This window comes from Chelon labrosus (genome assembly GCF_963514085.1).
Source record: "Chelon labrosus genome assembly, chromosome: 10".
NCBI lineage: Eukaryota > Metazoa > Chordata > Actinopteri > Mugiliformes > Mugilidae > Chelon > Chelon labrosus.
The window spans coordinates 18,742,925-18,761,354 of record NC_140360.1 but is presented as its reverse complement, the minus strand read 5'-3'; the positions used below and the strand labels follow the sequence as shown (position 1 = coordinate 18,761,354).

The 18,430-nt window shown below is 39.5% G+C and overlaps 2 protein-coding genes across 2 annotated transcripts; both read right to left on the bottom strand.

Moving 5' to 3' along the window:
• Positions 1 to 1,517: 1,517 nt before the first annotated feature.
• On the bottom strand, positions 1,518 to 7,005 carry LOC311494229 (cytosolic sulfotransferase 3-like). The gene is made up of 8 exons (XM_084553167.1): positions 6,765 to 7,005; positions 4,667 to 4,805; positions 4,452 to 4,580; positions 4,265 to 4,365; positions 4,067 to 4,193; positions 3,886 to 3,983; positions 3,639 to 3,813; positions 1,518 to 1,649 (listed from the first exon to the last, which is right to left on the bottom strand). Exons 2-8 carry the CDS (start codon positions 4,803 to 4,805, stop codon positions 1,537 to 1,539), a joined length of 882 nt encoding a protein of 293 aa, XP_084409293.1. The 5' UTR covers positions 6,765 to 7,005; the 3' UTR covers positions 1,518 to 1,536.
• A 907-nt stretch (positions 7,006 to 7,912) lies between these two features.
• LOC311494230 (cytosolic sulfotransferase 2-like) lies at positions 7,913 to 13,620 on the bottom strand. The gene is made up of 7 exons (XM_084553168.1): positions 13,049 to 13,620; positions 12,805 to 12,933; positions 11,396 to 11,496; positions 11,184 to 11,310; positions 10,844 to 10,941; positions 8,634 to 8,808; positions 7,913 to 8,546 (listed from the first exon to the last, which is right to left on the bottom strand). The coding sequence occupies exons 1-7, from the start codon at positions 13,185 to 13,187 to the stop codon at positions 8,434 to 8,436; spliced, it is 882 nt and encodes a 293-aa protein (XP_084409294.1). The 5' UTR covers positions 13,188 to 13,620; the 3' UTR covers positions 7,913 to 8,433.
• Positions 13,621 to 18,430: the final 4,810 nt, after the last annotated feature.

The window sequence follows — 18,430 nt, the reverse complement described above, 5'->3', positions numbered from 1 at the left end:
GCGTAAGAATATTAAATATAATTATAATCCTACGAGTTGCATTGAATCAAACTGTTCCATATCTAATTAAATGTTGCACAACTTTGCAGGGCTGCAACACACAAGACTGGCTTGGCATGAACCCCAGAACTCTTATAATAGACCTGACTCAATAACAGAGCACTTAACTGTAAGCCTGAGCACTAGACTGAAGTATTTTATTACTTAAGAGGAAAATATCTTTCAAATATATGATGTATAAGCAACAATGTAAATACTGTTATTTTTGATGTTCATGAATAAAGATGTACTGAAACATAGTCCTAGTTGTTACTGTGAAAGACAATCTAAAGTGGTATTGCTTACGTGTCTGAGCTGTGCAGGCAGTTAATGCTATTTTGACGTCAGATTGTGGCCTGTTTAGGACATGCAGAGCTGTGACAGTTGATACCTGACCGCAGAAGAGTGTGTCAAGGACTTTCTGGGCTGTGCTCAGGATTGTGATAATGATGCAGGTATTGCTAAATGTATAGTTAATGGTCAAGATCTCCTGGGTTTTTGCTTTCTGCTTTCTGCTTTATTATTTCTGTCATTAACTGACCATAAACATATTGGGAAATTAGTCTTTTAGTTCACTTTAAACTGTTCGGATCCTGAAAAAAAAGCGTTTCTGTCTGATATTTATTTTTTTAAAAGAGAGACTTGCTGTCTTGCATTGACATTGATTACTGAAATGCTAACGCTTTCTTGGAATGCTTTTTCAAAACTGTAATAACAAGGTCACATTTGGAGGTGGAAAATGACATTTGGAATAAAACCTAGTTATGCCTTGTTCCTGATAAGATCTAGCCCATTACTTGTTTTCCAGTTGTCACCTCAGGGTGACCTGCAGTACCTCCCAGTGATGTGAGATGCTTGACTTGTTTAGTATTTACAGTACCGTGGCCTTTTGTTGCTATCCACATTCCAATGAACCTGTATGATTTCACTGTATCGGTACCATTACCTGTTTTACTCCATGGCCACCGCGGCTCCTCCGGCCCACATACTGTCTGTTGTGGAAAATTCTGTAATAAAAGTGAATTCTAAAAGAGGAAGTGTCTTTCAGAGAATTTATTGCAATGTCCGTGCACTGGCCTCCCCTGAGCGCCCAGAGACAAGAGACGAGGATTACTCCTGATCTATGCAGACAGAAACATGGAAAAAACTAAGTGGAGCAAAGCATCTATAAATCTGTCCTTTCAGTGGAAAATTACTGCAACTTTAGCCAGTTTCTGACCTCCCTTGAATCTGATTAACAAAACAGAGATTTCCCTAAGAACAGTTCAAGCTGCATTAAAGATAAATACCTAATTGCCCCCCTGCACCCCCACTGGACTTGCATGCTGCAACACAGATATGGAATTTCCACTGTACTGTCCCACTAAACATTAACATCTGGTTAGTTTGCTCAAATTATTATTTCATTCAAATAAAAATGAGGAACGTCATTCTTATTAGACTACTTCTGGTCACGTATTTGAAATAATGATATGGATGAGGAGGGAGCGGAATCAACTACAGAACTGTGCGAAATCTTAGATCAGTGCTTTTCATCTTCTTCTCATAGTCTTCATTAAACTCTTCATCTTGTTGTACAGTGAAATGATTCTTCCAGTCGCCAACTTTTCCTGTGAAAACACAAACAACGAGTGATTTATGATTTTGGCTGTGTTCTTATCTTATCTTATTATCTCAGGGTATTCACATCCGAATTGGTGGAAATGTCAACAACTGACTCATAGACAGATGTGGAATGGTCCTTTATTTTTTCTTTAAATAAGCAGAAGATTTGTTGTTTCCAAAAAGAGGCGTTTGCCTGTGGGAACCGCTGCTTTGAACAAATACAGCAGGAATGAGCAAATTCATCACAGGGACAGCAGGATCGTTAGGAATGACTAAAAAACAGTTTGATACAATCTGTGACAAACAGGTGAGCTTAGCAATGAAAACATTAACAGGCTTGGACATTGAGAGAAGACAGAAGGTCGGCATATAAGTATCCCAAGTTTCCCAAGAAATCCCAAGAAAGAATAGGCTTCCACGACAAAGTGGAAACTTCAGCTTCATTCAGAAACCTCAATAACACAAAGAACGTTGCCATAAAACCACCTAAAACAAGCCAGAGCATTTCTGGGACAGCTTTCTTTGGACAGATGAGTAGACAAAGACGAAGTAAAAGGCGTGGAGCATCCAAAGCGTGCAACGTATCTGTAAGTCTGTGGAGGAAGAGTGACAGCATGGGAACGTCTGGCACCCGCTTAGAAAACTAGAGTTTATTGTGTTTATTCATGACAATCAAAAATTCATGATCCAATTGTCCAGTTACGCTTGCGCCTCTGAAACTTGGGTAGTGTGTTTAAAAATATTGTTTTTATTGCTTAGGCTTCTACAAATCAGACACAGACAGACAGCACTGGGACGTTACTGACAAAAAATAAAAGAAAAAACTTTACTGCCCACATTAACAGATTACAGAGGCAGCAATGTGCCTGTTCCTGGTGAATCTATACAAAAGAATTCCTCTGATTGAGTGTGCAGAAACTAACTAGGCCCAGCTGTTTAACCACAGTTTGGTCACAACCAGTGTTGGGCACTTTACTTTTAAAAAGTAATTAATTATAGTTATTAGTTACTTCTCCCAAAAAGTAACTGAGTTAGTAACTGAATTACTCCACTATAAAAGTAACTAGTTACCAGGAAAAGTAACTATTGCGTTACTTTTTTAAAAAATGTCTAAGAATTAGATTTTTTTCTGAGCGTAATGTACACTTCACGTGTAAGTCCTTGCCTTTTACCTCAATGAGGTTAAAGTAGCGCCTATACTTCCACCTTGAAAACGGCAACTTTACCTCTGAATGCTCCAATCTCTCCATTGCTGCAGTCAATCTCTGATGATGACGCTTGTGTGATACTGCTATGCGAGCGTTTGTGTGTAAACAACACCCGCCCAACTGAACACCCTGAATCACCCTGCCGCTGATTGGCTTACCATCTTACCCTACCATAGCCAATTATCATCACTGCTACCGCCCCGACCCCACCTAGAGGGGGAAAGAAAAAAAACAAACACCTATGCAGCTCTTGTGGCTGGCTGACAGCGCAAGTAACGCACCACATTTAACTGTCGGTAACGGAGTTGTAACGGAGGAAATAGTAATTAGTTAGATTACTCGTTACTGAAAAAAATAACGCCGTTTATTTTAACGCTGTTATTCCCATCACTGGTCACAACACAGCATGCATTTGGCTGAATATCAAAAAGCAATAGTCTCAACAAGCAGAGAAGGATCATGAAGGCAGACTGCTCACAGTAAATCACTAGCAGCTGTGCCTGAACAGTAAACAGTACATGGGAACATCCAGCTGAGCCAATCACAACCACATACTGACACTTGAAGGACCCACAAGTTAACCACAAGAGGGCGTCCTTCTACAGGAACCTGACGAAATGAATTCAATCTGAGAGTCTGTTCTGCACATTCATTTCCGGTAGACAGCTGAATCAATAAAACACGTCGTGAAAATATATAAAATACAATACACATATAATCTGATATAATCATATACATATACATATACATATAAAATACTATATATATAAAGCACATTCACCTCACCTTTGCGCATGAAAGGCGAAATCTTGAAATCAAGGTATTCGTCAGTGGAGCAGTTTGCCATCTTGTTGTTTTTCATGTTGTCAAACTGAACTTTTTCCGTTACTTGGTTCTTCAGCTCTGCGGTGGGGGAAAGTCCCAGGAATGAGCAGAGGCGGCTGAGTTCTCGTTCAGTATTCTGCAAGAAAAGCAAACACTGTAATGTCGTACTTGTATCCCCAATCCCAGAGAGAGTAACGCTGACGGTTACCTCAATCATATCCTCGTAGAACAAATACAGGATATCAGAACCGCTCTGTTTCTTCTCCCACCAGCCTCTCACATGTTCGTACCAGGAACCAAACACCACTGTGTGATGACAGCATGAACACAGGTGGTGAAATAACTTTAGTTACACACCCAATCAGTCAGGCTTTCATTTTGTGACTTACTTTTCCCCTCCTTGAATCTCTGAAGGTAACTGTTCCAGTCGCCTGGCTCTGGCTGGGCCTTGTTCATGCGATCAAAGTGGAAATAAGACACCACAGTGTCCTTGGCATTGCGAGCCACATAGATGATCTGCAACCAGACAGAAATCTGAAAAGAGGCTGACAAAGCTTTGGTGCACGCGTCTCTGGACTCTACGATACCTTAGAGTTCTGTTCCCAGAAGGATTTGGGAAGAAACTGGACTTGCAAGTGTGTCTTAATGATACGCGGAGAGGAGGTTAAGTTATTGAACTCATCCACTCCTGATAAAGAAGAGAGTCATGTTACTACAATGTGCCAGACATCATTACACATCTCTGTCTCAATGCCTGCCTTTTAACAAACTTGCCCGAGGGGAACCCAGGTATGTCCATCTCCAGGAACGGCACTCTAGCATAGAGCGGGACTGAGTCTTGGCGTTCAGGTGTCGTCTGGCTGAAGTACAGAAGATCCAGGATGTAAGACACCCATGTGTTTCCTTAGACATCCAAGAAAGAGCTGTCAGTTGAGACGGATGTATAAAACACATAATAGACCACAACAATGTGCCACGTAAAATCCTACCTGCTTTAGGATAAGTAGCTATGACAATGTCATCAGGTCTCGCTCTGACGTTCTGCACGTTGTCCCAGTTGTTCATGAAGTATTTGGTCATGGAGACTCCGTGGAAGTCAAACAGCGTAGGTCTATCCGGCAGCTCCATCTGCAAGCGTGTCTTTAAGTATAAAACCTTTCTCCAAATAAATCATGTATCCTCATAACCCTTAAGATATACAAAATAAACAAAAACTTAATGGTCCAGTGTGTAGGATTGATAGCATCAAGAGGTGAGGTTATAGATGAAGACCGACAACTGTTTTGGTTTGAACTTGCTGGGCTGCCGTAGAAACACGGCAGAGGAGGACACTGAGGAAGAGGATCCACTTGCAGTGCACACGTGAAGGCTCATTCTAAAATAATTAAAAATCACCTATTCTTATTTTCAGATGATGATTTACACAACCGACGACACAATTTCGACTGCCATATTCAGAAAAAAAAGATTCACCCATCCTACACAGAGTACCTTTAAGTCCAAAACATTTACACAACCTGCAAATATTAGCAAAGACACAAAAAAAAGATAAATAAGGTAAGATGAGACTTTATTGATCCAAGTGGAGAAATTAAGGTGTTATAGAGGCAGGGGTACAAAAATACAAGTTAGATAAAAAAAAATAGAGTAAGAGTAGAGTAAATACTACTACTAATACTACTAATACTACTAATACTACGAACTACAGTTGGTGAAAAACCAACCACAGTTAATGAAAGGTTAAATATACATATTGACATTTGTGGATATCATCAGTAATGAAAAACTCCAACCGAAGAATTGCTCTTTATAAAACAATACAACATGAGTATAGGTACTGCGCATGAGAAAAAGGTAAAAGCAGATTTACACATGATGAAGTAATACAATAGTGAAAAGGTAAAACAGATGTATTGTCCAGGGGATTACTGTGTCCTTGGGTTGAGGAGGAAATGCAGCAGCAGTGCTAAGAAATGCTGACGTCAAAGAGTCTGACTGCTAAAGTTGCCAACTTCGCTGAAAAGTCCATTATCTGTGTATGTGTGCTGGAGGTAAGTAGAACTCTGTGCCCCTATTGGCTTTCGGCTCATGTGAAATCAAACAGCAATAAGCACATTGTGAATGAAGGGGGAAGTTAATAAATCATGGTTGTTGCTATTCTCTCAGTGATTGAAATGATAAATCTTCCCCTTTAAAGGAATAGCTGGAGCGATTTCTTTCACCTTCACAGTTGCATACTTACATGTAGCAACTGCCCAATATTGTGAACACTGATTCTACTTAAAGTATACACTGATCAGCCAAATCATTAAAACCCCTGACAGGAGAAGTAAATATCATTGGACATCTTGTGACAATGCAGTGATCTGGGGGGAAACTTTTGTTCATGCGGATGTTACTTAGACATGTACCACCCACCTAGACCAAACCAGACACCCCCACCCCATAACAATGACACTCCTTGATGGCAGCAGCCATCCCCAGCAGGATGCAGCCTGACACAGACACATACAGCTCAAGGTGTTGACCTGGCCTCCAAATTCTCTAGATCCCAAACTGATCAAGTATCTGTGGGATGATTCACAGAGGCCCCTCCCCTCAACCCATAGGACCCAAAGGCCCCCACTAACAACATCCTGTTGCCAGACACAGGGCAGCCTCAGAAGGCCCATGTCCATTGTGCCTCCCAAACACATGGACAAGTCCAGCTGCAGCAGATCACAGGTCCAACTTACACAGCATATATTCTGTCCAAGAAACAATTAACTGACACATGGAATTAAAGACATCTGCATATATAATTTTATGGAAATTTAATTTTCAACAACAGCACAAAATCAACATCACACTAATGCTAAACGTGGCAAACCCTAACCTTATCTCCTAGTAAGCAGTAGCCTAACATGAATTGAGCCACAGGGCCTCTTAATTGTAGGGTTGAGATCAACGAAAGTTTATTGTGCAGCGCTGAAACACTTCCTCCCTTGATGAAGTGATTAAAATACAACAAAACACATCATTACGTGGCTTCACAAACACACACACAACCTATTTGTTAGGTGCATAAATGCCAGTGCGTTAGCTCACCTGAATGTATCCTTCATCTGTCCTTTGCCCTCATAAATAGTCCGAGCCCAAAGTCGACTGCGGTAAAGCCAGTGTCCACTTTGTTTTGCGCTATGTCCTTATTCGAAGCGCTACGGTAAACGGCTGCAAAAACAGCCCTTCAAAATAAAAGCGATGTAATTTTACAATCATTCATTTAGTCGGTTAATCAGTAAATTTAAACCTAATGAAAATGTAAAAATAAACAAATGACATTAATTTTATATTGAATTACAATAGAAAAATATAACATTTAATGGAAATGTTTCTGTTTCCACAGACTAATTTCACTGAGTACACAACTTCACTGTCTCACCCATGAAATATCAGGCCATTCTGATGTGAAATTTCGGAATAAGAGTGTCTCATATGTTTCTATTTTCTACATGATTTTAAATAGAAATAAAAAGGGAACTCCCTTTTACTACACACCCTGATACTACATAACCCCAGCATGTCACCCAGGAAATGTCAGACCATTCTGAAAGCTCTCTGTTTCCTGAAACAAATTCCAATTCACCTAGTACACAACCTCAGATAGATAGGTCCTTGCATAGGTCCTTGCCTCTGCCACTGATGTGTGGGACTCCAGCTCTGCCCCTCCCACAGAGCCCGCCCTCTGTTTCACTTTGTCCAGCCGCAAGGTACCCTTTTTATTAGTGCTGCCTGCCCAGCACACCACTCCTGCCCAGAAGAGGGCACTGGCAACGATATGTCCAGCAGCCTCCTGAGGAAATAGAGATGGCTCTGACCTTTTTTGTATACTGTGTCTATGTTAACCAACCAGTCCAGTTTGTGATCCAGATGTAGACCCAGATACTTATAGGTCTGTCTTTATCTGACACAGTGCCTTTTCAGCTCTGCCTAAACAACAGTTCGGTGTTCTCTTGTCTTTCGAGACAAAAGACAGGGCACATAAAAGGGAGCATTAAAATATATTTAATGGGCAAATATGAAGACTTATTTAGTTATGATAATAATAAGTATAAAATTAGGACATAGCTAGTAAACAACCAGACACAAAGACTCCTTGCTGGATAAATGGTAAATGGTAAATGGCCTTGCTTTTATATAGCACTTTTCTACCTATTGGTATTCAAAGCACTTTACAGTCACAGACACATCTACCCATTCGCTCACACAAGCACACACACATTCACACACCAGAAAAAACAAAAAAACAAAAACAAAAAAAAAAAACACGTGGTGTGGTTACTAAAGAATATAACTACTGTTATGAAACTGAAAACTACTGTAGGTTACTAACATTATTCTGTTAAAAAGGTTAATTATTACAGCCTTCTACAAAGCCTTGCGTTATTGAAAGTAGTTGGTGACTGCAGCTACAATAAGGAGTGCCAAGATCCCACCTTATACTCACACAAATACTGCAAACACTCACACACTTAAGAGTAAACAACTCACCTTCTTCCCTCTAACTAAAAAATAAAACTGCACACAAGATTAGACTGCGTAAGAAGATATCGTTGACTAAAAACCCAAAACTAATAGATTTCATTCAACAGTTTCAATCCAGTTTGTGTTGATGATGATCTTGTGTCTGTTAACATCACAATACAAATTCATATCCTGTTATAGTGTTGTTTATTTAAACCTAATGTCTAACCTCCTCCACCTACAGCTGACTTGTCTAAACTTCAAAACGAAACCGCGGTTCAGGATTCTTCATCTTCTGCCGGTATTCTTCATCAAACTGTTGGTTTTGGGACACAGTGAAGTGGTTCTTCCAGTCTCCAACTTTTCCTGGAGAAGCAGAGGTAGAAAAAAAATCATTAAGGTAGATTCATAAAGTAATGAACAAAGTAAGAACAGTATGTTTCTTCACAGTACCTTTCCTCAAGAAAGGTGACACCTTCTGGTTCATATATGGGACAGTGGAATAGTTGGTCATTTTGTTTTGTTTCATGCTGTCAAACATCACTTCAGCTAGGAGTTTTTCCTTCTCTTCAGCTGAAGGAGACAAGCCAAGGAAGGAACACAGTCCATCTATTTCCCGTCCAGAGTCCTGCTCAAGTTAGAGAATATCAGTAGCATCTGTCAGAGTTAAAGGAATACTTGTTAGGAAATGTGCCTACACGTGTCTCTATCACCCTAATGTATTGCTGGGTTTTATATCTTGTTAAACTGTCAGTCATAAAAAAATCAATAACTGTGTGACATGCTGTTAGCCTTATATACATGAGAGAAAGGCGTGTCTGTTAAGCTTTACAGGAACATTTACATCTTGATAACAAAGAAAAATCAACAAGAGAAGTCCAAAGTACCGCATATGCCATCAGGCTTCTCTCGTCTTTCAAAGCCTGGCTATGTTAAAAGATTTAACACTTGCATTATATTTTATTTCCCTTTGGACGTGTCCCAACTTGATCATGGCATTACAGAAAGTATAAACACCTGAGGTGTCTTAAAAGCACTGCTTCCAGCATTGGTAATGTTAACTTCCTGTTTGAGACTGAACGCATCATTTGATTATTGGAGAGGCGTTTATTTGATAACCAAATCCCCACGGAACAAAGTCCAATCACTCTCCCTTGAGAACTGAACAAACTTGCTTTCACCTTATTATAACTGTGTGAGCACTTAGCTTCCACCATCCACTCCTACAACTGATATACCCCACTGCTGCAGACTGGCTGATCTTTTTAGTGTCAGTTTGTATTCAAAACTGCTTTTTGTTTTGACTTCCATTGTTTCCGGATCCTTTTCCGTTGCTAGGTGACTTGGTAGATGTTTGTTCATGTGCTGCATCTGAAGTGAAACACTCAACAACTATACACCTACAGCTTGATATTTGGAGAATATAATGAAGTATATCATTTTACTTCCACTCAGTGCCAGTTATGATGACTCACACAAGGTGGAGGCTGGAGCTGGAGCCTATCCCAGCTGTCATTGGGCGAGTACACCCTGGACAGGTCTCCAGTCTATCGCCAGGCTAACACAGACCACACCTACGGCCAATTTAGAATCACCAATTAACCTAACTGCCATGCCTTTGGACGGTGGGAGAAACTCCACCCGGAAAGGCCGGTGGAACAAAACTCCAGGACACTGGCTGCACCCGGTCTTCAGGCTAAGCTAAGCACCCTTTGGCTTTAGCTTCACATTGAACAGAGATATGAAAATGTGACCATTCTTCACATCTAACTCCCTACAAGAAGATGAATTATGTAATTATTTGTAACATTATTAAAGGGGAACTACTGATTTTTACAACCTGGACCTTATATACGATTGTTTACTCACCCATATAACTTTTGTGTCATTTGTAGTCAATATATTTATATCGGGAGATATTTAGATCTGCGTATATCCATATAGTGGGAGTGACTGGGGCACCGAAACGCAGCCTCTAAATAACGCGTTATCTGCTGCGAAACTCGTTCATTTCAGCAATATTTTCGTACTCTAGTGCTATTCCCCGTTGAGTCCGGAGTTAGCTGTAGATTGACTACTATTTTTTTGCAACATGGCTGAATATTTTTCTGATTTTGAGGTTGTGGACGAATCATAGCAGTAGCAAATTACAGGTAAACAAGCTGACCGTCGTGAGTGCGTGCGGCGCTCAGAGATGACATCATCCAGGTCAGAAGACATCATCCGGAGTCTGTTGGTCAGTCTACAGACCCCGGATGATGATAACAGGTAACTCCAGACTCAACGGGGAATAGCACTAGTGTACGATAACAAAATATTGGTGAAATGAACAAGTTTCGCAGCAGATAATGCATTATTTAGAGGCTGCGTTTCAGTGCCCCAGTCACTCCCACTATATGGATATACGCAGATCTAAATATCTCCCGATTGACTACAAATGACACAAAAGTTATATGGGTGAGTAAACGATCATATTTTATGCCAGAAATAAGGTCCAGGTTGTAAAAAACAGTAGTTCCCCTTTAAACTATGTATGATGTTTGATTTTTTCAAACCACCAACATAACAAGTCTCTGAACTATAAATCCCTATCATGACCATTTTTACTTTACATTTTACATCAAAATTGGCAGTCAGAATCAGATCAGAAAAGATCACCACACCTCAATCAGATCCTCGTAGAACATGTAGTGAAGATTTGAATAAGTTTGCTTCTTCTGCCACCAACCGTTCACATGGTCATACCACGATCCAAACACCACTGGAGATACAAAGCAATCCAAATTAATGAGATGAGATGAGAAGAAATCACAGTGAGTTAGTATTAATGCACATGTGAAATTTTGATGTTGAACACTGTCGGTGTTGGCTGAACTTTTGATTGAACATTTTATTGCACAATATTGGCATAACAGTCATGATCATTGTCCGTGATGCTGCAGCTGAATGAAGATCTACACAGGAAGTTAGATGATATTGAGACTGAAATCACGTCCAACTCACTCTTTCCCTCCATGAACTTCGGCAGGAAGGTGTTCCAGTCTCCTGGGTCTGGTTGGCTATTGTTCATGCGGCAAAAGTGGAAATAGGACACCGCACTGTCCTTCGCGTTACGGGCCAAGTAAACAATCTACACAAAGAGAGAATACTGGCTGATGATCTGTCAGTGGCTTTCATAGCTCACATACCTCTTGTTTACACATTTATGGATTTACCCGGCTGCGCTGCTCCCAGAAAGACTTTGGTATGAACTGGACTGGTAGATGACTTTTAATGAGACGAGGAGTGGTGGGAAGCTGGTCTGCCACGACCGTACCTTTGTGTAGAGGAGGATTAGGTGATAACATTCGACTTTTTCGAAGTTTGACTTTGACAACATAGGTCTACATGACTGAAAACTAAAACATTGTGAGGTGATCCTAAAAGGTTTTAACTGTCTTCACAAGTGTACAAAAGGGAAAAAAATAAAAAAATAACTGTGATGAAAACAATGAAACTGACTCATTTCTCATTATTTTTGGGTGGGTTGTTGGAATAAAAAAAAGACTATGAGTCAACAAAAGGTCACTTGTTACAGGGTTGGCAAAGACATCCCTGCATGTTTTTGAGATGTAGAAAATTAAAACCAAGAAAATCATATCAGGCTTTTTTATTTATTTAAAAAATTGCAACCTATGTAATGTGACATCTTTCAAGGAGAAATAAAAAAAAATCATTTTATCATTGCGTATGTGGCTGTGACTAGAATAAAGCTCTCATCAAGCTTAGGTGAACAGGTACCCACATGTCTCATTTTTCAAAGGTGTGGCTCGGGTAAGGACTAAAAAAAAATTCCAAGACATTTGATATACCATACCAACATTCAGGTCAAATCAGGGTCAAATGTGGGTTCATCTCTTCTTGAACGCTGAGCGTAACTGCTGTATTAGGCACAATGAAGAAGTGTCCTAATGTTGCCTAATGTGTGCCTGAATCTGCACTTATGTTCTAATGGTTTAAGTACATGTTCACATTTCTTTACCAGTTAAGAGCAAGGGACCCTATATCGTAAATCATTAATCTTGATTTTCTCAATGAAAATTAAAAATTTTGATCACAAAAGTAAAAAAGTCTTCTTATGCCTGGTTGCTGTCTGGGCTATGACAGTAGGGCGGCAAGATGACAAGATACAAGCCTATAAAAAAACCACACACATATCACAAAACACACATGTGTGAGCCGTGTAGAGCCATGTAGCAAACTGTGTTATAGCCTGACGAGACAGAGGTTGAACCTTTTGTCTAAAATGTTAGAAGGTGTGTGCACAAAAACAAAACAGCCCATGAGCAAAAGAATACCATACCCTAATCCACAGGTTGTAATTCAAAACAAAAGATGAAATGTAAAAAAGTTCTGATATGATTTGTAGTTGTTTAACTACATCACATAAAAAACTTTCAGTTTAACAGGGATGTTCAAATACTCTTACTTCATATCTGACTTCTGCAAAGTCATTCAAATCAGTTCAGTCACCCTAACAAAACTGAAACGACTGACTGAGCCTTTATAGTCCTCCGTAGTTCAGAACGTGAACGTGGAAGAAATTGTGTCATTTTATATGGTGTAATATCAGAATCTGATCAACCTGGGGGTAGAGGAGGTTGGTAGAGCTCCAGGAACGGCACTCTGTTATTAAGCGGGACAGATGTCTGCCGGTCTGGACACGTCTGCCAGAAATGCAGAAGATCCAGGATGTAAGAGACCCATGTGGTTCCTGCGATTGAAACAAAAAAACAAAACCTGCTCAGTGGGGAACACAGTAATCCATTCATCACACACACAGTGCAGATGATGATATAAAGTCCATACTCGTACGCACAGAGCATTACCTGCTTTAGGGTAAGTAACAATAAGAATATCATCTGGTCTGGCTTCGAAGTTTTGTATGTTGTCCCAGTTATCGGTGAAGTATTTGGTCATGCCGACTCCGTGGAAGTCAAACATCGTTGGACGAGGTGGATGCTCCATCCGTGAGAAGGGAGATGTTTTCAGCGCAACCAGGAAATTATGACTGATAGCTTCTCATTCTCTCAACGTCAAAGCATGCAATCATTTAGTCAGTGTTGAAATGGAAGCAGCATTTTTGTGAAAACACAATGCAAACGTGCCATCACGCAACAAAAATTGCAACATTTCCTTTTCAGCGCTGTGTTCTCCATCCACACAAAATAAAATGACAACAGCCTATTGCATCACTTTGATTGAATACCGCATTGGCCCACGCAGTGTGATTGCTTATTTCACAGAAGACACAAAAGTTAATTGAACTGGTAGAATATTTCCTGTGTATAACCAGACGTTTTAATATTACGCCCATTTTAAATCACATTTTACCTCCTTTCGTTGGTGAATATTGATAGGTAGCACTCTCACCATGTAAAGCGGGTACTTGCCAAACTGTGGTTGTGCCTGGATTCTCCAGAGTTGAGCAATACTTGGCGTAACATGTTGGACAACTTCCTAAAATGCATGACTACTTTTATACAAAGCTTGACTGATCAAACAAGTGAACTAGTTTTATCAGGTCAACATTATAGTGTTTGATCATAGGCCAGGGAAAATAAAATGAACAGATGATGTTGTTACACAGAAGAACACCAGTTCTGTCTTGTCCTTTAGCAGTGTCAAAGTAGAAGTATAACGAATATAGAGAGCTTTAGAGGTGCTTGTGGAACTGATTTTGTCAAACAGTTAGACACGTGCTGACTGCTTCTCTGTGCTAAGCTAGCTAGCTGCGACCAGGCATCTTTTTTACTAGTCAGATAAGCAAGAGTGGCTATTTGTCTCTGAAGCAGGTGTTGAACATTCACTTTCACTTATATGTGGAAGGATTTCAGAATCAGAATCAGCTTTGATGGCCAAGTATGTGTGCACATACAGGGAATTTGACTCCGGTAACTTTGCTCTCCTGAACACACAGAACTTAAATAAGTGAGAAAAAAAATAAATATCAAACTGTACACATAAACACAGCCTCACGCTTGATTAGTCTCTTCATTTAGTCTGCATGTAGTCCAGTCAGACAACATTAGCAGCAAGTTGGACAAACACTCCACGCCTCACGTTCCACATCCTAGGCAACAGCGACAGTCAAACAGCCATGCCTATTTGTGTTTGTCTTTTTTCAACTGAACTCTGCTTAATATTCTTTCTTTTGCCGCATAAGGAGGAGACAAATCGAGCAAGCAGCGGAGGTGGTCTAGTTCCCGTCTCTTGTCTTATAATAGTGGACCTTTAACACAGTGGTTTGTTTTAAATAACCTTAATAGTATTCTCCCAAATACAACCTACAAAAACAAGAGGCACTTGGACTGCATTATGTCCCACCATTACATTAATGACGAAAAAAAATTCATATAAAATGCCAACAGAGATGTTCTTTGATGTGTTAATCAAAACCAAAAATGTAATCAGAATTTGTCTTTTGTGTTACGCCTGTCCTGTATGAAGTTTCTACTACACGGCTATGTACCATTACTGTCAAAACGGCGACCACTGAGCCCCTTGAGTTCAGCAACCAATCTCTTCACCGCGCTGTAGGAAGGGGCATCCTCATCCTCCATTTATGAAAAGCGCTGATTTTTTATTTTGCCTGGTTGTTTTGTTTCCCTACTCTCACATCTCACATGTGATCTGGATCTTTCTCAGCCTGCTCCCTGTGTTGGGTTCGCCTGTTTTTTTTGTCTTTTTTTTAACCATTTAAACCATTTGTTTGGAAGAAAATCTTTTTTCAGTGCTTCCTTGCCTTTACTGCGGTATGTTTGGCTCCACAAATCTAAATTGTGATACATAAAGCTGGACAAATGTCACTCTCTTGTACCTAAGAGAGAGAGAGGGCATACTACTTCCATTAATACATCTACTAAACCATTAATAATAATAAAGGTGACTGCATGGATGCAAGAATATGCCAGAACCAGGTAAGCAGAACATAATTTTTTCAAATTTGTGTTTTGTTTGTGGGCGGCACAGTGGAGAGGTGGTTAGCACTGATGCACTGATGCCTCACAGCAAGAAAGACCCGGGTTCGAATTCATGGGCCAACTGGGCCTTTCTGTGTGGAGTTTTGCATGTTCTCTCTGCTGGGATAGGCTCCAGCAGACCCTGCAACCCTTAACAGGAATAAGCGGTTACAGAAGATGACTGAATGAATGAATGAATGAATGAATGAATGTTTTGTTTGTTTGTTTTTTTACCAGTGCTGTTGCATTAATAGCAAAAATATTTTTTTACTCCTGGAAACAAAGTTCAGGTATTTCTTGACAAAAGCAATTTTAACAGGAATGAAAAGGACTGTTGGAGACTGGTCTTTGGTACTGCTCAATATGACTTATAAACTAGGTGAGTACCTGGGGAGCAGTGAGACATGACAAAACTGTTATGAACCTGTGGATGAACCATCATACTCATGGGCACTACAGCAGGAATCCTTTTTCCAGGTTTTTATAACCTGGACCTTATTTCTGGCATAAAATACAATCATTTACACACCCATTTGTCATTTGGAGTCATTCGGATGATATTTAGATCCAGTGGAGCACCATGTGTTTCCATATAGTGAGAGTGACTGGGGCACCGAAACGCAGTCTCTAAATGCATTATCTGCCCCGAAACTCATTCATTTCACCAGTATTTTGTGATGATATGCTATTCCCCGTTGAGTCTGGAGTTACCTGTTATCTATTCGTGGACGTGCAGCGGTTTGTTGTTCTTTGGTCAGGTGTTCCTCTCTCTGCCTCCGCATCCTCCTTTCAGCGAGCTCCTCATCCGTATACTCTGGCTCAAAACGGTAAGGACGTCTGTCATAGACAAACTCTTTGTCCACAACCTCAGAATCAGAAAAATATTCAGCCATGTTGCAATAAACTAGCAGTAGCAAATTACAGGTCAACAAGCCGCGCTGGGTGGATGACATCATCCAGGTCAGAGGTTAGTATATGGAGCAAGATATGTCGCAATATTATTCGTATACGCAAACACCGAAATCCACGATAGAATTTGCAAGCGCAAAGTCAAGATTCGTGACTTGTAAATTGGTATTTGCACAAAGGTGTAATGATTTATTCAAATGTTTGGAAACTTGCAAATTAAATCATACCAATTTGTACAAATATATCACTTCTCGCATTTGCATCTGTCTTGAAATTTCATTTGCGACTCTTCCTTTCCGCGTGTGAAGTGTTGAATATGCGTTTGCAGATCATCCAGCGCGCACATTCATCCCTGCTTCCGGTTACGTAATTTTGAGACATTCCTTTCGCATTTTTCCAATCCGATCCGTACGCGAAGGTCTCAACCCATGCGAGAGTCAGCTAATGATTAGCGTTAGCCTAAAATGCGGCTCAGGAAAGGATGGACTGCACTGTTTTGCTGTTAAACTTGCTTATTCTTTTTGACTAAATGATATAGACGAACCTATGAAGTAGATGTAGGGGAAACACTTGAGGTCTGACACCAGAATATTGTCATCAGGATCAGTTTTAATAGAATTACAGTAGCCATATTAGCTAACGACACAAAAATGTTAATTTCCAGTCATTTGTGCTTTGTGTGTATGTTTCAGCTGCTGTAAAGCGTAACTGCCTAACATCTGGGGCCACAGACCAGGAAATAGACTGGACCATCAAAAGATGGTTACATCCATAAATAGATCCATTGTATATATGTCTATGGTTACATCTCTCTCCAGGTAGAGATGGTGGCAGACTGAAGAGGATGAAGAGAAAGCATGGACAGCACCATATCTTAAACTCGTACTGAGAGTGGGGAGAATCCAATTTATTCAGTTTATGGACATGTGTAGAATCATAAATGTACAGTTTTTAAATTTGTTAAGTGTTTGTTAAATGTGCAGGTGTGTGTACAGTGTTGACATGACTAAAAAAAATAAACATTTGCTTATTCAAGATTCAAGATTTCTTTATTGTCAATTTCTCAATACGTTCACAACATGGAAAAATCGAAAAAAAAAACGTTTCTCTCTTATAATAATAATAAAAGAAAACCTAAATAGACGAAAGTGAATGAAGTTGGCAGTGAAACAGTTACTAAGTAAACAGTTATAATACAGTTATAATAATGTACTTGTTAATCTTTTATATATATATATATTTATATACGTAATCTGGATCAAATATGACACATAAATTAAGTGGCTGAGTTAAGGTTGAATTAAGGCTGACATCAGGAACCACTTCTGTAAATGGTTTGGCCCACCATAGGGCCAGATTAGGGCCTGCTCTGGTTACAGTTTGGCTGAGATGTGGGCCTTATGTGGCACACATGTTGGATGCCAGATGTGGACCACATAAGGGCCGCAATTCATTTATGCATGTGGGCCAAGTGCAAGTGGGTTGTGTGGCCCATCACTAGGCCAGACCAGTTTTGCTATGGGGAATGACCGATAGCATAGGTCTTGTATGAGAATCAATGGAAATTGGTGAAAACAGATCAGATCACTGTAATATTGAAATAAATTAAGGTTTCTGTCCCTGCTAGCTTAAAATAGAGTCTCATGCCAAATCCAAAGATACATAGCTTTCAGAAAAATATTTTTAATTAGTTAGTACATACTGTAAGCTAAGTTGACTAGCCTGCTAGCAAGCTGCAAATGATAATTTTGGTGAAGCCAAATGCAACATAACGACACAAACATTGCCTGCAGGCCAAGGTAATTCAACTTATAAAGTACACTTAAAATGTCATAGAAATGTATAATATAAAATGAGTAAGAGGTGTTATAACAATACTATTAACAAATTAACTAATAAATCTATCTATCTATCTATCTATCTATCTATCTAATTCATAGCCTCTGAAAAGCTTATAAAAGAGAACATTCAAAATACTTCTCTCTTTTTCCTGATAGAATTTACATTACCACCTCTTTGACTGGCCTTAATGGCTAGATGTCAGTAAAAAAAATCTTAGACTTGGACTTAGACTTAGATAAACTTTATTCATCCACAAGGGAAATTGCTTGGTCACAGTAGCTTAATTGTACATAAAAAACATTCTTAAGATCCTCAGATAAAAACGATTAAATTAAATAAAATAGAAATAAAAAAAATAAGTAAAATAAAATCTAGTAAAATAAAATAAAAATAGTATCAGCAAAAATGTACAAATGAGCATATTAGCATAGCAGTCTGAGATGTAATTTCGCTTTTCTTTGAAAGGTTTTGATATAAAGACAGAAAGATCAAGTTGTT